Source organism: Festucalex cinctus, chromosome 21 (genome assembly GCF_051991245.1).
Source record: "Festucalex cinctus isolate MCC-2025b chromosome 21, RoL_Fcin_1.0, whole genome shotgun sequence".
Lineage (NCBI taxonomy): Eukaryota > Metazoa > Chordata > Actinopteri > Syngnathiformes > Syngnathidae > Festucalex > Festucalex cinctus.
In genome coordinates this window covers 1,865,463-1,885,737 of record NC_135431.1, presented here as the reverse complement: position 1 = coordinate 1,885,737, position 20,275 = coordinate 1,865,463, and the positions used below count along the sequence as shown (strand labels likewise).

The 20,275-nt window shown below is 42.0% G+C and overlaps 3 protein-coding genes across 3 annotated transcripts; 2 read left to right on the top strand and 1 right to left on the bottom strand.

Moving 5' to 3' along the window:
• Positions 1 to 371: 371 nt before the first annotated feature.
• On the bottom strand, positions 372 to 5,494 carry exoc8 (exocyst complex component 8). Its single transcript, XM_077511455.1, is given in 7 exon segments — positions 372 to 1,015; positions 2,072 to 2,320; positions 2,393 to 2,646; positions 3,768 to 4,056; positions 4,153 to 4,663; positions 4,665 to 4,763; positions 4,901 to 5,494. Coding segments are annotated over 7 exon segments (2,100 nt in total). The 5' UTR covers positions 5,191 to 5,494; the 3' UTR covers positions 372 to 607.
• Positions 5,249 to 11,500, top strand: sprtn (SprT-like N-terminal domain). The gene is made up of 5 exons (XM_077511453.1): positions 5,249 to 6,274; positions 6,805 to 6,904; positions 7,908 to 8,036; positions 8,119 to 8,371; positions 9,487 to 11,500. Exons 1-5 carry the CDS (start codon positions 6,024 to 6,026, stop codon positions 10,218 to 10,220), a joined length of 1,467 nt encoding a protein of 488 aa, XP_077367579.1. The 5' UTR covers positions 5,249 to 6,023; the 3' UTR covers positions 10,221 to 11,500.
• A 2,003-nt stretch (positions 11,501 to 13,503) lies between these two features.
• Positions 13,504 to 19,882, top strand: fam89a (family with sequence similarity 89 member A). The gene is made up of 2 exons (XM_077510695.1): positions 13,504 to 13,970; positions 16,885 to 19,882. Exons 1-2 carry the CDS (start codon positions 13,722 to 13,724, stop codon positions 17,158 to 17,160), a joined length of 525 nt encoding a protein of 174 aa, XP_077366821.1. The 5' UTR covers positions 13,504 to 13,721; the 3' UTR covers positions 17,161 to 19,882.
• Positions 19,883 to 20,275: the final 393 nt, after the last annotated feature.

Genomic DNA, 20,275 nt, shown 5'->3' with positions numbered 1-20,275 from the left:
TTCCTTTTTCTATGAGAACAAAAACCCCATGTATTTATTTATTTATTTTTTACAGGTGGTGTAAAAAGGGGACAAGATAAGTCACCTACACACGTACCTGAATGAATTCCTCCGCTCGCCGAGTGTCGTCTGATTGGCTCCGGGCACAGAATTTCCTCTGCGATTCGCATGAGTGATCATAACGAGGCGAGTAGGAGACTAAAAAATATCGGAGCGAGGCGTGCGCTTGATACACTCGTGCATTCGTTCATTCATTCATGCTCGCAACTCAATGAGCGTGGAGGGGAAAGGTCGAAGGATGAATTATTATTATATTGATTTCAGGTGTTTTGAGAAAAGTGAGGATACGTTGCAGTCAATAAAGAACCAAATAGTTGTGCAAGTTATAATTATTTCCAGGTGCGTGTGTACTAGTACAGCAGTCAACATTTACATTAAAATATGCATTTATACTTTTTAATATCCCTTTTTGTATCCATCTGTCATATTATGCAGGAATATTCATTCACGTGCTTGTAGCTAAAAATTAAGCAACCCACACTGAAAACAAAACGTCGTTTTCTTTCAAATGTCTTCAAGGATGAAATGTAGTCGTGAAATGCGTCGGTCAGACTAAGGACGTGGTGCTCTCCGGGTTGACCCTGACGGGCCGCGCGCTCTTGCGGAGGTCGCGCAGCTGCTTGGCGGGCTTCCCCACGGCCCCCTCGAAGCGGCGCTCCACCTCGGGCAGCACGCAGTCGTGCAGGAAGGCGGCGTTGAGCACCACGAAGGCCTTCTTGTCCGGGTCCTGCTCGCAGCGCAGGCTGTAGTCCACGTGCTGCACGGCCACCAGCGCGATCTCGCGCAGGCTCTCCAGCAGCACCGTGTGCAGCTCGGGGAAGTAGAGCTTGAGCGCCTCGTCCAGGAAGCTCAGCAGCTGCTTGGTGAAGGCCACCAGCGTGTAGCTCAGGTTCACCCAGCAGTCGGCGCCCGTGTAGGCGTCGAACGTGGACATGCCGCTGGCGCGCATCTCCTCCTGGAAAGCCGGCGCCGTGAGAATCAAAAAAAAAAAAAGCGATGACTTGCATTTCAGTCATAATTTCGTCAATGACTAAAACGAAAATGAAAACAACACGGTGAGGAAAATTCACACAATCCGGTCAGAAGCGATGAAACGCGGGTTGGAGAAAAGAACCACTCAACATGTTTACGTTCGTTGTGCAGCTGTCAGTAGGGATGTAGCGACAATGGCAATATCGTGATATTAAAACTGCCACAATATATCGTCGTCGTCATGTCACGATATTAAAAGCAGTACATCTGTTTTAAAAAAAAAAAAAAAAAAGTCAGGTTGATTTCCATTTGTGAAGTTCTAGCACCCTCTGGTGGCTAGTTTTTTTTGTGCACTTTAATTTTCACAAGGAATGTTTTGGCCCTTCTATGTTTAAAATCCACGATAAATGGTCAGATGAAAGGGAACATAATATAACATAATACTTGTGAACAGTCAATATGTGGAGGAACTCTATTGTAATTTATATTCAGAAATTATATTCATAAAAAACTATCAATTTATTGTAATGCTTGTATTAGTGCCTCAATATATATTTTATTTCTATATTTGTATTATTTTCATTGCTGTAATGTACAAAAAGTGTTTTAATATAACCTTTTGTATCGCCAACCTCCCCACATTATCGTGATATTCATATCGTATCGTGATGTTTGGATATCATTACATCCCTAGCTGTAAAATTAATCTCAAATAATTGTTGCACTTTTTTTTTTTTTTCATTTCAGTGAAAACTAAGTTGTATTATTGTCAGTTCATCATATTTCATTGAAACAAAGAACCGGTTGTTATTAAATGTTTCCTGTGTGTTGTAATTTTCTGTCTAAAAGTTGAAATGAATGCTGAAGAAAAATAGCGACTAAACTGTCAATTTAGTCGACTAAAATTGGATGAAAGCGAAAATACAATCAGATGACCAAATTCTGACTAAAACGTGAATTAATTTTAGTCAAAAGACTATAACCAAGACTGAATAGAAACGTCTTGTCAAAACGAACACCGTTTGCGATTGACGATCACCTTGAGCTTGGCGAGCGCCTCCGGCGTCATGAGGTTCATCCGGCGCCACATCTCCTCCGAGTTGCGATGCTTGCTGGCCTCCACGATGACGTCCTTGTAGCTGAGCAGCGCCGCCTTCACGTCCTTCACCAGCAGGGACTCCAGCGTGAAGGTCAGGTCCAAGCCGATGTCGGTCAACTGGAGGCAGTGCTCCTTGGCCACCTTCACGCACTCGGACGCCGTCGACAGGCTCTCCTTGCTGTCGAACACCTTCGCGACGCGACAAGGACGAACGAGACTCTTGACGGCCCGTTCGCAGCCCGCCGGCCACCGTTGACCAACCTGTTTGCTGAAGGCGTCCACGAACATCCTCATGGCCGAGCGGGACCACACCACGAAGGCCGAGTAGCAGCCCGTGTTGCCGGCGAAGTCCATCTGGAACTCCTTGGCCGTCTCCAGCAGGCCGGTGAAGAAGATGTTGCACAGCTTGTGGATGTAGAGCAACGTGGCGCCCTCGATGCGCAGCTGCCGGATGGCCGTGTGCACGGCCGCCGCGCGGTTCTTCAGGAACAGGTCGCACGCCTTGGTCGACTGGCCTGGGAAGGTAAACCGCATCGTCGGCGCGTTAACTCATTTTTGCTCCCAAAAACGGAGAAATACGTTCTATTTTAAATGTATGTGTCCCAAAGACGTATTTATACGTTGTTTTTTTTAAATACTATAACATACAGAAGGCTTTGCTGCAGCCTCTCAAAGGCAGAGAACTGGTGAAAAAAATTAATTACAAAAACGGCCAGCAGGTGGCAGCAGAGTATAAGAGATCAACCAAGCTGTTTCCTAACAATTCTAAGCAGATTTGTGAATAATGATTAAACTTAGCTATATTCTAATGCTAATTGCTGCAAAACGGAAACAGAAATATACTTCTTTTTTTCCCCTCCCCCTTATTTTTCTTTTTGGTAGGTTCCATCATGTTTTTATAGCAATAGAACACAATATTCTGTGGGCCTTGCAATATCAGTCAAAATCCAGTAAAATAGTCGGGAACGAAGGGGGTTGCTTGAGTCAAAATAGAGCGTAGGGCTGCATGATAGATCGGAAAAAATGGTGATCTCGCAATATTGGCCCATGCGGTTTTCATATCGCAAAGATATGCAGCAAGTTTCATATGGAATTTTAGGCTTTTTATCTGAATTTGACCAGTCAGCTGCTAATTAAAATGTGCACCGCCATCCATTAGTTGGAACATTATTGAGCGGTAGGTACAATTAATTAAGAATATATTGAGTTTGCTTATTTTGCTGCATGAAAAAAATTTAATTCTTTAATGAAATAAAAAAATAAAAAAAAAACATCTTTAGGTACATGTTAAATATTGCAATACAAATCTGACGGCCGATAAAAGGTAAAGCTAAAACCATTTAAATCTCAGGGAACTATTTATTTAATAGTTAGTCAACTTTATAAGAGACCCTGCTGACCCTGGGGAAGACATAAATTCAAAATTGGCATTTGTATATAAAAAAAAAAAAATTGACGCCAATATTTGACTAAAAATCAATATCGGTTATCTGACTGCTCCACTACTAATAACTGGCATCGGCCCTGAAAAACAAAACAAAACACATGGGTCTCTCTCTAGTTAGCGTGTCTCTAATTGGTGAACCCGAGGCAGGGTAACATGCTAACCAGCGTGGCTAGCTTAACGTTTACCGACCGAGCCTGATGAGCTGCGACACGGCCCTCCTGGTGGCCTGCGGCCCGCCGCGCAGCGAGCGGTCCGGCGACAGCTCGAAGACGAGGACGTCTGTCAGCTGCCGCACCCGCTCGTCCACTCGGGCCCGCAGCTCCTTGACCTTGGGCGTGAGCGGCTGCTCCTTCAGGTACTCGTTGAGCTTATCCAGCAGGTCCACGGCGCCCTCAAAGTCCCTCTGGGCGATGCACACGTCCAGGTCTTCGGGGAGCTCCTGGATCCACTCCAGACCGAGGTCCACGATTTCCTCCACCTCGGGTGGAAAAGGAGTGAAAGATTTTCGGGAAAAAAAAAACAAGTAAACAAATCGGTTGCAACATTAGAAAGGAAGGAAATTTTGCAACCCCACCTCAGCCTGCTCGTCGTCGTCGTCCAGGTCAAACGGATTGGTGGACACTTCGGCGCGGACGGGCGACGTGGGCATCTTCTCCTCCTCCTTCTTGCCGCGCTCCTTGTTGGCTTTGTTCTTCTTGGTCTCGTCCAGGATCTCCAGCCACTCCTTCTTGATTTTGCTGTTCTCCGCCTGGAAGATGCGGCTGTCGGGGAACATGAGGATCTTGAACATGTCCTTCATGGGCGGGTTGTCCTTGACGTTGACCACGGCGAAGCTGTCCAGGTCGTACAGGGCGTTGTACTTGTACTTGACGGCCCCGCGCCGGTTGGCCAGCCAGGTGGCGATCAGCAGGCAGTCGTTCATGAGGAAGGCGTGCACCTTCTGGACGGGCGACATGTTGTCGGCGTCGAACTCCACCAGGTCGCCGTTGTACACCAGGTGCCTTCCGGGGGTGTCCATGATGGTTTTGCCGCCCTCCACTTTCTCCAGAAGCGAGGTGAGGCTCCTCTGCTTCAGCTCCTCGCTCTCCTTGGGGAAGGCGGCCTGCATCTCCTTGGAGGTCTCGTCCTTGTCGGTGGACAGCAGGGCCTGCGTTGGGGTAGAACAGAAGATAAAGTACAGCAATACTTTTGTTGACAAAATTCAAACGATAACTAGTCTTGTCTTTTCTTCATGCTCCAATTAAATACAGCCTATTAATGAATAACGTTATTCAGCACACGAGTACTTTTAAGAAATTATTTGGAGAACCGCACTTACCTGCGTGATGCTCTCCATGATGCTCTTCTGCTCCGTCAGGATGTGGCTCAGCTGGTACATCTCGCTCTCCAGGTACGAGATCTCCTTGGCCGTCTCGATGAACTGGCGGTAATTCTTGTAGACGTTCTTTTTCAGGTTCTGGGCCGTCTCGTCGGCCAGGTTTTGGATCTTCTGCCGGTGCTCCTGGAGGTCTCGATCGCCATCCGATTGCTGGGACAGCTGCTTCACGTAATTCTGGGGGTCGAAATTGGGCGACTCCAGCATCCTGCGGAGTCGGGTTCCCGGTTCGGACATCTTAAATTGTGAATAGTTTATCGCCTTTGACAAAATGATTGATAAATATTCGCTAAGATAAACAGAAACGAGTCCATTCGAGGTTCAAATGGTTCGTCGCAGCTAGCAACCCAAACAGGAAGCAGGGTGACACCCTTTTACGTCACGTGATTGGCGGAAGAAAAAACAAGTGGCCAACAATAAAGCTTGCACCAATCGACAATTGTGCTAGAATATGTATTTTTATAAAGCAAATTTAACGTAAAATGTGTTTTGTGTGCGCGAATTGTTCACAATAACGACTGTTTTAGTTTGTTGTGTTACTTTGGATCAAGTGATAAACTCCGGAAGTGTGTTTTTAACTGTCCCACGGACTTCCGGATACGGAAGCCCATTTCTGTCAAGTGGATGAGAGTTGAAGGCGGAAGTGATATGTTACTGTTAGTGTAAGAGATCAGTGGGTTTTAAAATGTTTGTACGTACTCAGAACCTATAAGCCAACAATTTTAAATTTATTTTATAAATTTTTGGTCGTAAAATGTATTTATTGTATGGCTTGGAATCACCTTTGTCACCACAATTTTTTGGCAACTCTTATCTTACCTTTGAAATCGTGAAATAAGTACCGGAAGTATTCATCCTATACTGCAAAACGTTTCACAATAAGATAAACTGGCGGCATCCTTGGCATTGTGAACTGCTCAGCCAGCTAGTCGTCCATTTTCTTTCGTTTTCATATAAAATATTATTTTGACAATAAGTGGCCAGCGGAGAGCACACTTGACAGGCGCTTGTTTGAGTTGCAGTGTTGTGTGTCACTTTTTTGCGAGGCCACAAGTTTTATCTGTAACAACATGGATGACGACTACATGCTCGCCCTGAAGCTTCAGGAGCAGTTCGACAATGAACCGCTGAGCGACGAGGAGATGGACAGCGGGCCGCTGGTCCCCTGGAAGCCCGAGAAACCGCTGTCCGTCGTGGACGCCGCCTGGGAGACGCTGGACCCCACGCCCGACGTGCGCGCGATGTTCCTGGAGTTCAATAACAGATTCTTCTGGGGCAAACTGAGCGGCGTGGAGGTCAAGTGGAGCCCCAGGATGACCCTGTGAGCAGTGCCAACATCGAAAAAGTGTCCACCGAAAAAGCACGATATACATCTCATGAGTTATTATTGTTATTATCATAGCAAGTGTCAGATGTCCCTTTATGTGTAGTGACAGCCTTGATGTCAAGTTTCACCATGTACTAGAAGGCTCTTTGTTCTCACTACAGGATAAAGTCACTAAGTGAAATTACAAATGAAAATAAAATAGAATATATCCCACAAGACTTTACCACGCCGCAACAACGAGGCGCTCTAAAGCAAAGTCTGTGTACTGTCCACACACTGGCTGTCAAGTATAAGAAAAACAAAATCCAAAACAAAGAAACAGGCACTTAGGGCACACAACGAACCACTCTAAAGAGCCTCTTTGTCCTACTCGTGCACAGAAATGTCATAGTGAGGATAAAGAATGCACTAGTACATAGACGCTATTCTGAATATCAAGGTTATTATAAATGTTCAATAATCCGCATTCTCTAATCCTCTGGTGTGGTTTTGCCGGTGACGCCAAATGTTGTCTGGTGCGGCAGGTGTGCCGGCGTGTGTTCCTACGAGGGTCGCGGCGGACTTTGTTCCATCAGACTCAGCGAGCCGCTGCTCAAGCTCAGACCCCGGAAAGACCTGGTGGAGGTGAGAAGCACCGTTACGGCAGCCCACGGATAAACCAATTATAATATATATATATATATATATTTACTTGTATTGCATTGTAAACCAAATGGAAGACATTTATTTGAAAGGTCCTCTATTAAAATATGCTTTTAATGTGACATATGGACAAGCACAAATTGACTTGTTTACGTGAGATAAACAAGTTATTCGAATGGTGCTATTTTCTTTTTAATCTGCATTTTTAATTAAAATGTTTAATGTTATCTGTAGTTCAGTCAAAAAAAAAATTATTGGCGTTAAAACTTACTAGAGAGGTCATTATTTGCATTTATGTATTTTTCATGGTATATAAATAATTTAAATGATATTTATTTTGATATAATTAAGCAACATATTCATTAGCGGTAAGGCATTTAATTGTTTTATTTATTTATTTATTTATTTTTTATTTTAATTTTTTTTTACAAATTTAGTAACGTGAGATACTTGCGCCCGAAATGATTTATTAGAAGTAAGGCTTTTTTTTTTCTTTTTTTTTTTTAAACAAACGTGATTAATATTCAGTAATATGATATATATTTAACCTCAAAATTATTTATTTATTTTGGTAAACTGTTTAATAGTTTTATATTTTTTTGCAAATGTATTATTATTATTTTTTTTAGCAGTAAGGCATTCAATCGGTATACATTTAATGTGATTCTGCGTATAGTTAAGAATTCAAAATGATAGGACAAAAACATCTTACATCATGTATCTTAGATGTATTTGTAACGTTCAAATTATTTAGTAAGGTTATCTGTAATAATAATAATAATAATAATAATAATAATAATGCATCGGATTTCTATGTTAAGCCCACAATGATTTGTTACAAACGGAAAGGCATTTATTATTGCATGCAAAACTGTTTTTTTTGCCATATTTAGTGTTTTGTTTTGTTTTTTCGTCCGTTTGTTTTTTGTATGTGTATTTTGGTCCAGTTAAATAATATGTATGTTGTTTATTGTTGCGTGATCAGACGCTGCTGCACGAGATGATCCACGCGCTTCTGTTCGTGACGCAGAACAACCGAGACCGCGACAGCCACGGGCCCGAGTTCTGCAAGCACATGAAACGCATCAACCACGACAGCGGCGCCAACATCACCGTGAGCACGCAATTCTTTATTATTATTATTATTATTATTATTATTATTTATGGAAGCCCCTCCCCTTTCCCCCCCCCGCCAGGTGTTCCACAACTTCACCGACGAGGTGGACGCGTACCGCCAGCACTGGTGGCGCTGCGACGGGCCGTGCCAGAATCGCAAGCCCTACTTCGGCTACGTCAAGAGGGCCATGAATCGGGCCCCCTCGGCCCAGGACCCCTGGTGGGGGGACCACCAGAGGACGTGCGGGGGCACCTACGTCAAGGTGAAGGAGCCCGAAGGCTACGGCAAGAAGAAGAAGGAGGGCAAAAAAGACGCCGTTGAGAAGCCAAAAGGTAACGTCGTGCGACGTGCACGCAACGATAACGCCGATATCGTGACATCGCGATAATTCAAACTTGCCGCAATATATCGGCGTCATAGGGCTGCTCGATTATAGAAAAAAATAACTTGAAGTTGGAGTGCAGTATGATGATTTTTTTGTTATAAAACAAAGAATGTTTAAACGTAAAAAAAAATTAAAAATTATTTGACACTATAATTATGCAAGTCGTATTACATTAGTTATTTAATAAATAAAAATGTATACATTTAAAAAACTCAAAAATTAGTATTAATAAACTTTTTTTTCTGATTATGCTTGTTTTGTAATTGTGGATTCTAATAATTGCAATTGTAATTGAATTTCGATTAATTGCACAGCCCTATGTTGTCACGATATTAAAAGCAGCACATCTTTAAAAAAAAAGTCAGGTTGATTTCCATTTGTGCAGTTGTAGCACCCTCTGGTGACTAGTTTTTTGTAGTGCAGTTTAATTTTCACAAGGCATGTTTTGGCCCGTCTATGTTTCAAATCCACGCTGATGGTCAGACGTAGGGGAACGTAATTATGGAGGACCAAAACGGGCAAAATTCTTAATAAATAAATAAATGACTAAAAGTGAAAATAAAAATGAATATTAAAAAAATATATATAATTAGAAAATTATATCCCAAAAAAATATAAATGGAAATAAATGTATTTATTTAACAGATTTATTTCCATTTATATTTATTTTTTTTATCAAATTTTTGAATTATATTTTTTTATATTCATTGTTATTTTCATTTTAGTCATTTATTTATTTTGAATTTTGGGAGTTTTGGTCCTCCATACGTAATATATTTGTGAACCGAGTCAATATGTGCGTGCATTTGCAAGTAAGTGCCTCAAAATTGTGTTCTTATTAAAATTGATTTTTTTTTTTTTTTTTAGTATGAGCTTTTTATTTTTATTTTATTTTGTATTTTATTTTATTTTTTACAATATTGTGACCTTTTTTTAATATCGGCAATTTCCCCACATTCTCGTAATAATTATCGTATCGTGGTGTTTTGATATCGTTACATCCCGAATGACTAATCTATTTAAATAAAGTTTTATTGATTGACTCGTGGTTGTCAATTTCAGGAAGCCGCGACATCCGGGATGTGTTCGCGTTCAGCGGCAAAGGCTTCGTCCTGGGCGGGAACTCCTCCTCCTCCTCCTCCGCCTCCGCGACGATGTCAGCTGGCCCCGCCTCCTCCTCACTCGGTAAACCTGCGGACGCGCCTTCGCCGCCGGCTCGAGTCGTCCGGCCGCCGGCGAAGAAGTCGGTCGCGAACACGGGGGCGTTTGTCAACATTAACGGCTCGCCGCTCAGGATCCAAACGCCTCATCGCGGCGGCGTTAGCGGCTTCGGCGACGGCGGTCGCGAGGTCGGTCGTCGTAGCGTCGGCGGCGGCTCGGGCGAGCGTGAAGATCCGCCGGATAAACTGAACCGGACGTACGTTGACGATTTGTTCGACAACAAGCCAACAAATCAGTCGCTCATCGCCGACTCACCTGGTAAAGCGAAGTCGCCGATTCCATCCACTTCGTATCATGGCGATGACGACAACGCCGCGCCATCGTTCCTGCCTCAATGGAAGAAGAGACCGCTGGACGACTCGGCCGGCGTCTCTGACCTCTTCAACAAGAGGCTGAAGGTGGAAAGCAAAGAAGATGGAGAATCGGCGTCATCGTCGTCGCCGTCGTCGGTGGTGGTGATGGTCACATGTCCCGTGTGTCAGGCCGGCGTGCAGGAGTCGGAGATCAACGAGCACCTGGACTCCTGCCTCTGCTGGAACCAGGAGGGGGCGCTGTTTGAAGAGAGATTGTTTTAAAAATGGATTTGTTATTCCGCTGATGACGAGTTTGTCATGCTGACGGCTGTTCCTAATATTTTGACTCTCGAAAGAAAAGCCAAACTGAATTTACGATAGATCAGGTGTGATTTGGGGGAAAAAAAACAACAAAAAAAGAGGTCTTAACAATGTATTTTAGAAGATTGGCAATTGGATCCATATTTAACCCCAAATTAATTTGTTTGAGAAAAGGTATAATGCTATTGGTAATATCGAGTAATATTATCTATAGTTTAGCACAAATTCAGTCGTTATTAGAGAAGTTTTTTGTAATTTGAAAAAATGCAATTGATAATAAGCAAGGATATCGATATTTTAGCCCCAATAAATTCGCAGATAAGACGTCTTTATTTGAATAAATGTGTTTTAAATACGTAGCAATTTTATCGACAGTTAAGCCCAAAGTAATTTGTCAATTTTTTTTTTTTTTTTTTAAGACGTAAGGTGTTTCATGATTGTTTTATCTGTTTTGTTTTTTAGAAGAAGAAATGCAAATTTCAGTATCTCATCCATAGTATCCAGAATGATTCTTTTATTACAGGTAAGGCATTTTAAAAGTAAATCTTTAAGAATTGATTCGGATGATATTTTCGTTTACCCATAATCAAGCCTAAAAATGTTTCCATTCCGTAGAATTAAAGGCATACTTCACTTATTTAGGCCATTATAGGAATAAAAAAATTACTGTTTTGTCTATAATTAATTTGATACTTTAATTATTTTGTCACGTACAATTAGTACCTTTAAAAAAAGATATATTTTTAGGCATTATTGTCCATGGGCGGGTCAAAATATTACAAACAGCCATCAGTAGGATTCAGTACAGAAACTACAGCCAACATCATCATCATCATCATCATCACAATAATAATAACAATCTGTTCAGGGAACGTTTGAAGTATTTTGCACTAAATAAGCAATTTGAACTTAGATGTGTTCTACTAAGACACATTTTTGCCTTACTTGAAGTCTTTTTCGGCTGCTGTTTACCGTATTTTCACAAAAAAATGGTGCGTTCTTGTTTCTGCAGTCAAGCAGCGAGCGACTCGTCCTTTTGCCAGGAGTCACGTTTCACTTGCTGTTTATTTTCAGGGAGCTGCTGCCTCGACGGCTATCACATTCTCTCCGATTGATTTTTTATTTTTTTTGTTACGTTACCAAATATAGCTTTGATATATTTGCACAAGTTTGTACGTTGCACTTTTACCGTATTGTGTTTTTACGGTTTGAAATGTTCATAATAAAGTTGTTTCAATTCACTCTTTGTGACTGCTAAAAAGCTATTTTCTTTTGTTTTTTGAATATAACAAAGTGAAGATGAGCTCCTGGTTGGGCGTAGTCGTGCGAGTGGGAGGGCTGAGGTCAGAGGTCAATGGTTTTAAGAAGGCCAGCTGCTGGTCCAGATGGAAGAAGAGAAATGACTTGTGTATTTTTAGTCACCGGGGGGGAAGAAAACGCGTCTCTGCTCTGATATATTATTTAAAAACTACTTTCAAGCTAGCAGGCGTCAAGTAAGCAGCTAGCTAGTAGCTGTTAGCGCAACGTTAGCGCCGCGCTAGCTCAAGCGCAAAATGTCAGAAGGAGAGCTGCTGCTTGACATGAATAATGAAAAAATATTCAGTTAGTAGATTGTAGCGTCAATGTTCTAAGTTAATGTTGGTTCATACAATTTATTGACTACTGATCCTTTGAAGCCATTTTAATATGGACTGACATTTATTTATTTATATTTGATGTCAAGAATATTTATGTTCAAGTGATAGTCACTATTTAATGCCTTATTTTTATGGGGAGAGCCACAAAAGTCACCCTGAGTCCTCTTAAGTCGTACCCTCGGTGTCGGGCAGCCATTTTGTTTTTTTTTTGTTTTGTTTGTTTTTCAGCCTGCCTGAGATTTCAACTTTACAGCTTGGCAGCTATTAACAGCGCACGAGTGGTGACAGCTGGCTAATGTTAGCGCGTAACTATGTTTTATTTTTTTATTATACATGTACTTAACACTTTTAGTCAGTTTACCACCAACTAGCTTTCCGTTTGCTAAATAAGTAGCTTAGCAGCAACCGCGAACATAATGTTAGCATTAGCATTCGTGGCAAACACATTTTTATGAGTTTTGATCACTCTGCTCATTAGCGGAGACATAAAAGACCATTTTATTTATTTATTTATTTAGCCTAATTAGCCAGTAGCCACTGATGCTAGCTTGCTCTTTTTACGGTGGTGGATTAGCAGAAGCCTCCTGGGGTTTGTGTGCATCCCCACCAGGGGGTCCCATCACACGTGCTTAATCCTCTACTGTCGGCACAATGTGATGATAATTATGATAATAATAATGTACAGTGTAAACAGTTGGTCTTGGATCACTGTACAGCCAATTGCTAAGAATAAGTGAGGATTAAGTTTTGCTTTCTCGGACACACAAGCATAGAAATAAGTCACAGAAAGTGCCTGGTACACCAGCCATCGATGTTCAATGACTGACATCTTATAAATGAGCATTTATTTAATAGAGATGGCGAGGATTCCGTCCAACAAAGAAGATATGTACGCTTGTTGTAGATTTAAATGAAAACGCAGCAGACAAATCATATGCACATTTGAAATGTATGTGTTTTGAACACGTGTGTGATGCTTTGTGCACTGTTTTCGGTATTATTATCATGTTAAAGTGGTACCAGGGCCTGCTGGCGGGGATGGAAATGAAGCCCACCATCTGTCTTTTGTGCTATTGTCTCTCGCGCACGCGCGCACACATACACGAACACAATTTTGTTGCTTGAACTCAACATTTTGGGTTAAATAACATACACAATTCACATAAACGGCCACAAATCAAAACACCACTTTTTTGCCCTCAACATTTTTATCCATGTTGTTTGATTTACTAAAAAAGTAAAAATAATAATAATAATTAAGATTTAAAAACGTTAAAAAGAGTGAAAAATCAATTTTTAACTTTTTCTTTCTGGGTGCAGGGGAGACGCCCAGCAAGCCAGTGTTAAAATCACAGGAAGTTGATTTTACTTTGCAGTGTCAGTTTTAACGGAAACAAGACCCGGATGTTGATTTAAAAATAAAATAGCAAAATCAATAAATACATTTAAATTTCCTCGCAAAGTTAAACAGTTGGGTGTAGTTGGATATTATATTGATCAGTTAAGTGGCCTAACGTGTTTAAATATGATTAATTAATCCAAACTCCATACGCAAACAATTATTGACGATGGCGTCGTTCTTTGAAGCGTCTTTGACGTTTGAAGCGTAGACCGGAAGTGCGCCTCCTCCATCCGCTGGACTTGACATGGCGTCGCCAGCGAGAGGCAACACGGGAGACCAGCGACACTGCTCGTGTCGGTGGGACGTGTAGTCGGCCACACTTGGCTTCTTTTTGTGTGACACGACAGCAGCGTTCGTCTCCAAAACAAAACAAACAAACTATTCGCAAAAGGGACGTTTTCCCACCGTCGCTTTCACGTCGCCATGAACGGGAAGTCGGCCAACGGCTCGGCGGGAGGAATGGCGTGCATCGACGGGCTGCCGCCGCTGCCCAAGAGCCTGAGCGGCTTGCTCAACTCCAGCGGCGGCTCGTGGAGGGACATGGAGCGGATGTACGTGAAGAAGACCATGATCCAGGACGATCTGAGCCGAGGACGGAACAACGCCGACAGCCTGTTGGCGAGCAAGCCGGCCAACCTCGACGCCGCCCTGGCTCTGCTGCGGAAAGAGATGGTAAACATTTTTGGAGCCAGGCTCCCTTTGAATGTCACGCATATTTTGAGTTCAACTTGTGTTTGTGCCTATTTACACCTCCTCCGTTCGGTTTGAATGATAGTTTTTGCAAATATTGGCGTTTTGTGGTAAATTCGGCTTGTAGGTTATATGCCCTTTTGATGTCACTTGTAGTTTGGTATGTATACATGTCCTCAAAACTCTAATTGTAACTATTTGCCCGTTTTGGCGTTTTCTGGCAAATTCGGCTCAAGTTCAGACCCAAACAAATGACAACTTTCAAATATGTTTTCAGCTCCTTTCAGTCACTGATTGATGAATAGTTGACTCTTTAATTACATGTGATTTAAATACCAGACTCCCTCAAGAAACACGCACATTTTCATGTCATTTGGCCAAAGCATGTAGTCACAGTACTTAATTGGCTCCCTAATTACAAGTGATTTGAATGCCAGACGCCATAAATAGATCATTTGGACGTCACTTTGGACTATTTAAACGTACGCAAAACACTAGAACTGATATCATTTTTTGGAATCTTCTGAATTCAGTTAATGTGCAGTTCACACAATCATTGTTGGCCAACCATCAAATTACACCTGATTTTAAATGAGTCATATATATATTAGGGGCCAAGTATTAATCGGTTAGCCAATTTTATTGAGTGATATTACTTTATTTTGCTTAGCGTTTTACAACTTGGGGAAAAAATGATATTTAAACTAGATATAGACCGATTATTCGTCTGGGCCGATTATCAGCGTCAATATTCAGCATTTTGACAAATATCGGCATCGGCCATTTTGAAGAGTCAGTTGGCCGATAATAGTTCAATTTAAAAAATAAAAATAAAAATAAAAAGTCTTAACTTCAGGGAACTAATTAACATTTTAGAACGTAAAAATAAATTTTCCAAGATGCTGCTTACCCTGCGCACTCAATGCAGTCTGCACCTTCTGTTTTTGTTTGAAATTAAAACTAAGATACGTCAAAAATTTAATCCTTCAGATATTTTGAAATTTTGCAATACTTTAATTATTTGTAATTATTGAACTTTTGAAAACATGCTACTGCCCCTGGAAGATCCCGGAACTCGTTAGATTTTAAAAAACAAAGATGTCTATTGACTAAGATTTAAAGAAAAAAAAATAATATAAATGTATATATTTTACTAACCCTAAACGTTGCTCAATAACCATGTGCTTTAAAATTCCCCCCCCAAAAAATTAATAGTTGGAGTTTGTATTTTTTCCAAATTTTGATGCCAATATTTTCCCTTTTTCGTGAAAATGATTATCGGCTCCAAATATCGGTCGGTTATCGGCATCGGTATCGGCCCTGAAAAAAAAAAAAAAACATATCGTCTATCTCTAATTCAAACATCCCCTACAAAAAATAGGCACAATAAAAATGGATTTTGAACCCACTGGGCTTGTTTTGATCACAATTCCTGCTCTCCTGAATACACGATTGTCGTACAATTACCATGTTAAACTTGACCTGGCAGGCCTTTATAGCGCACAAAAGAATGTTTGACCCCCCCCCACCACCGCCACCGCTTCACTTCCTTGCCCGCAGCCAGGGTTTTCCCTATCAGAACCAGACCAGCTCTCATGAAAGCCGTCCCCCTGTGGCGGTTTTGCTGACAACAGTCACTCACTTGATGAAAAACAAATCGGGGCAGGATACGAGCTCTGCGAAATCCGATTTGGAAAGCCCTCAGGTCGAGGCTTATGTGTTGGCGTTTGGCTCGCAGCCCGCCGCCGCACTCTTGAGCGGTCACTCCCCCAGTCGATGTTGAGTCCGAAAAGCTATTTGAGCAAAAAAAAAAAAAAAACCGAGTGGCACGCCGGTGATTTGTTGACTCAGACGACACAAGTCGACCTCGGGTCAAACAATGCGCATTGTCAGTTGGGTAGCAAGCGGGAGAAAAAAAACCATTTAAACTCTGGTTCGCATGTGTCGCCTTGCATCTTGTCAACAACAAAAAAAAATAGCGCTTTACAAAAATACCAATGCTCGCTTTTGATTGACACAGTCAGACGGGTATTTGTATTTATTTTGTTCTTGTTTCAACAATGCAGCTAGTTCAACAAACGTTGCTATTCCTCAGCTGCAAAGAGTTTCTGTTGGCAACCATTTTGAGCAGAAACTGGTTGGGTGTGAATAAACTGTGCCAAGTTGTGAGCTCAATTCACGTGATTCTAAATAGCAACATAATGTTAACGACGTTTGCGCAAACAAAGTTGAACAGTGCGACCAGGAATGACAAAAAGTTCACTTGAATCGTATGCAAATTGCAAACTATTTTAAACGCTTTTTATATTGCCGTGAAACGGTCGTTTGTCATGATCAGTGGGAAAAATATGTTAGTGCTAATAGTAGCCTAGCTAAAGCTAGCTTGTTTGCTAAGTGACCGTATTGTGCAATAGAAAATGTTTATCTTAGGTTTGACACTTTATGTTAATTTGTAAATCAGACAAATAAAAGCTTGTAAGAAGCTGTTCCGGTTAGCTTTGCACCAAAACGTGATTAAGAGTCGCCATTTTGCATACGTGGTAAATAAAATAAATTAACTTCCTTTGAAGTGAAAATAAAAATGTCCTCTAAATTTGACCTACAGTCAAACAACAAAAGTAGTTGAATTTGAATTTAGTTCACAAGCTGTGACAACGAGGCACTCTAAATTGGCCACGCCAGCGTAAAGTCCACACACTGCCTGTTGCAATTGACGTTCTCAAAAAAAAAAAAAAAAAATCTTCGCTTTTTTTTGTTTTCCCTCTTTGATGTGCGGACACTTATGGTGGACCACAAGGCACTCTAAAGCAAGCACACAAGCTCAAAAAAACAGAAATCTAGGTACCAAACTATAATCCTGTTGTTTCGGCGGGTGTCTGGTGGGCGCCCCCTGCAGGTGGGCTTGCGCCAGCAGGACATGTCCCTGCTGTGCCAGCTGTGGTCGCTGCACGAGTCCATCCAGGAGTACAAGGGCAGCTGCCAGGACCTGAGCGCCGCCTCCAGCCTCAGCATGATGGAGAACGGCTACTTCGACGAGGACGACGAGTACTACGCCGAGCCGGGCGCCACGCCCACCGGCGAGCACCCGGACGGCGCCGGCGGCGAGGCGGGCAAGGGCGAGGCGGGCGTCGCCAAAGACGACAGCTGGGAATCCTTCCGCGTCACCATCTGACGCCTCCGTCGTTGCGGTATTTTCTTTTTTCCATTTGCACCCGGAATGTGACGCCCTCGCCTCTCTTTGGCGCCCCCCTGTGGTCGAGCTTTAATGCTGCAAGGGGTCCGCCCTGGAGTTTGATCGCAAAGTGCGCGATGGGAGTCGGATCAGACTTGTTTACTTTAAAAAAGATTCGTAATATACTGTATGCGTGTTGTTGTTGTTTTTGTTTGTTTGTTTTATAAACTTATGCCGGTGACTTGCGCTCTCCGCTGAGGTTTACATATAAATGTTTGGATAAAGTTGGATTATTTATTATATAATATAAACAACAACAAAAAAGGACGCAATAACCGCTCCTGAAAGTGTCAGGAAAATTTTGTGGCCAAGAGTGAATTATTTGTTAACCAAACTACCGGTAATCGGGACAAACTCAAGTGGGATGATAATACAAACGGGGCCTTTTTTTTCTTTTTTCTTTTTTTTTTCTCCGACGGTTACGGTGAAAGTGTTGCATGAAAATGGCAAAAGCAGACTTCGGATCTTTAGCGTAGCGGCGTGTTGGAAATTGAATTTGTTTGGCAAAATTGTGGGGATGATCTGGTTCCGGGTGATCTTACCAGACGGTTGGGCTAAAAAAAAAAATTTAAACCGAGCGAGCGTTTGTGGCTTTCGTTAATTCATGAGCGCCACCTAGCGATTTTTGGAGGCTACTTTTGGACCAAACCAGGATTCTGATTTGGGCAAAGCGCCAGGCTGAGATGGCACCAGGAATGAATTTTATGAGGCGGCCTGCTCAAATGAACGTGAAAATTCCCGAACTCGAGGCGACTACTTTTGGAGTCCGTTTTGATTATTTTCATACTTTGGCGACCAGCCTGTTGCGAACAACTTGAGAAGCACAAGTTTGTAAACGTGCTCGCAAGGATGGAAAGTTTGGAGTGCTCGTCGTTAGCGTCTGAATACAGGATCTTTTTTTTTTTACGTTGCGTAGCCGCGTCACGCTAACGCCAGCGTCAATTTATTGTCTTACGTATTTCATCATTCTCATCCAATCGTACGGTGCAAATGCTAATAGTGCTCGACTCTGCGTTTTGTTTTGTTTTGTGTCGCCAACCGTCACGTTTCTAACAATTATACGTCACATGACCAAAGACTTGGCTCTAAATGATGCATAATGTAGTACAACAACATCTCCAAGAATGTCTCCACATCGTAGCGCAGGGTTAGCTGTGCCTTTAGCTTGTGCTAATCAGCGCTATTTGGTAGCGCTGTCACGTTTGTGTTCAGTGACACGACAGACACGCAAAAGGCTTCAATGTTTGAAGTGTACATTCACGAAACGCTTCTTTTGGTACACCCTAATCCGATTGAGAACTCAACAAAATACCCCCAAATCTTAATTTTTCACAAATTTTTAAGATATTTTTGACTTTATTTGGTGTACCCAATGAAGCGGCGGTTTGATTGGAAAACAGTGAATGGTTATGTCATATCAAAATGCAGTTTATCAGTATCCTATCAAAAACGCGTTCATTTCGTAATGTATTCTTGAATGTGTCGTGTCCTTTCGTCTCACAAACGGCAAATCAGAGCAGTGAAATCCGAATCACGATGCACACTGTCTGTCATTGGATGTTTTCAGTGCCTTCATAAATCGAGAACTGTATGCAGGCTTATCACGCTAACGGCTAATGCTAACGGCAAAGTCGCATTTTTCTTTGGACTGTCTTAACAAGTGTTCAAAATAAATCAACCATGCTATCATGCAATTAATAAAGCAAAACTACTCAACCTTTTAAATGCGCAATGCAGAATTTTCAGTCCACTTTCTGTCATCGGGTTTCTCCGGTCATTTTTCACGCTAGTTATTCGCCGCTATGCTCCGCGCTATTTATGCTCTGTGAAATGTATTTGTGTGTGTGTGTTAACTGACATGTATCGAATTGTATTGCTCGTTTTTGTGCATCACGAGACTTTGACTACGCTACAAACTTGTTCCACTTTTTGGCGATTCAAGCTTGAGTCTTAAAACTGCGCGAGTTTGAAGTTTTACGTCCTCAATGTCGCATACTTTTGGTCCAAGCAGATATACTTAACTCGAGGTTGCTCTGTGTTAAATATGTTTTTTTGTTTTTTTTTGTCAAAAAATGTAACGACTATGCTCAAAACAACACGAGAATGTTTGTAGTTGTACACCAGCAGCTCGATGCTAACATGTTAGCATCTGCTCAGAGCAATACATCGCCGTCGATAAATCAAGGAAACGTTTGTCAAGTCGTGAAACTCTTAAAACAATTCTTCCGAAGATCATTAATGGGTGAATTCAAGACATACTCCACACCTGTAGGGGGCAGTGTGATAAGTTTTGAGTGGGGGGGGAAAAACAATTAAATGCTACGTATTCATGCTAACATTCAAGTTTTACTAGCATACGCATGTAACTTTTTTTTTTTTTTTTTTTTTTTGAAAGAAGCCTGAAATCAAACGAATCTTCCCGCTGCTAACGCTAGCTAAGCACATTCGCGCGTGCTTCCGGATTGTAGCATTTTTCTTGAAAAATGTCTTAACGTCTCGTTTTTTTCATGTTTATTACGCTTCATAATTGTGGTGTTGATAGTACGACGAAGGTCTCTATCGGGTGGTGGTGTTTTCTGACTGTCATTCCTGTGTAAACAACCACACTGCTGCTGCTTTTCTGGATGGTATCAGTTTAATAAAAGGATTACATATGTTTGCACGCCGTTTATTTTATTTATTTATTTTCCTTGATGCAATTTTAACCAAATTAGAAGTTATTAAATCCACATGTCCCGGGCTTCCGTTTTGCAGACGTGCTTAAAATAAAAATGCACTCGAGGAGGTTGCTCCGCCCGCGTCGGCGGCGCATCCCCCGGCCTACTTCCTCGCCGTTCCCTGAACGCATCGCTGCTCGCTGTGCATTTCAATGCCTCAATCTGCATTTTTGCTGTCGCTTTGAAGCCGCGGCCTCGCCCGCCGCAGGCGCTTCGGCTTCCCAACCATTGATGAGCGCAACTCGCGCGTGCGGAAATGGGTCAGTGCTTTGAAAAATAAAAAAAAATACAAATCCGTTGTTATAAGACGCCCAAAATATTGTGACCGAGTCTCAAAA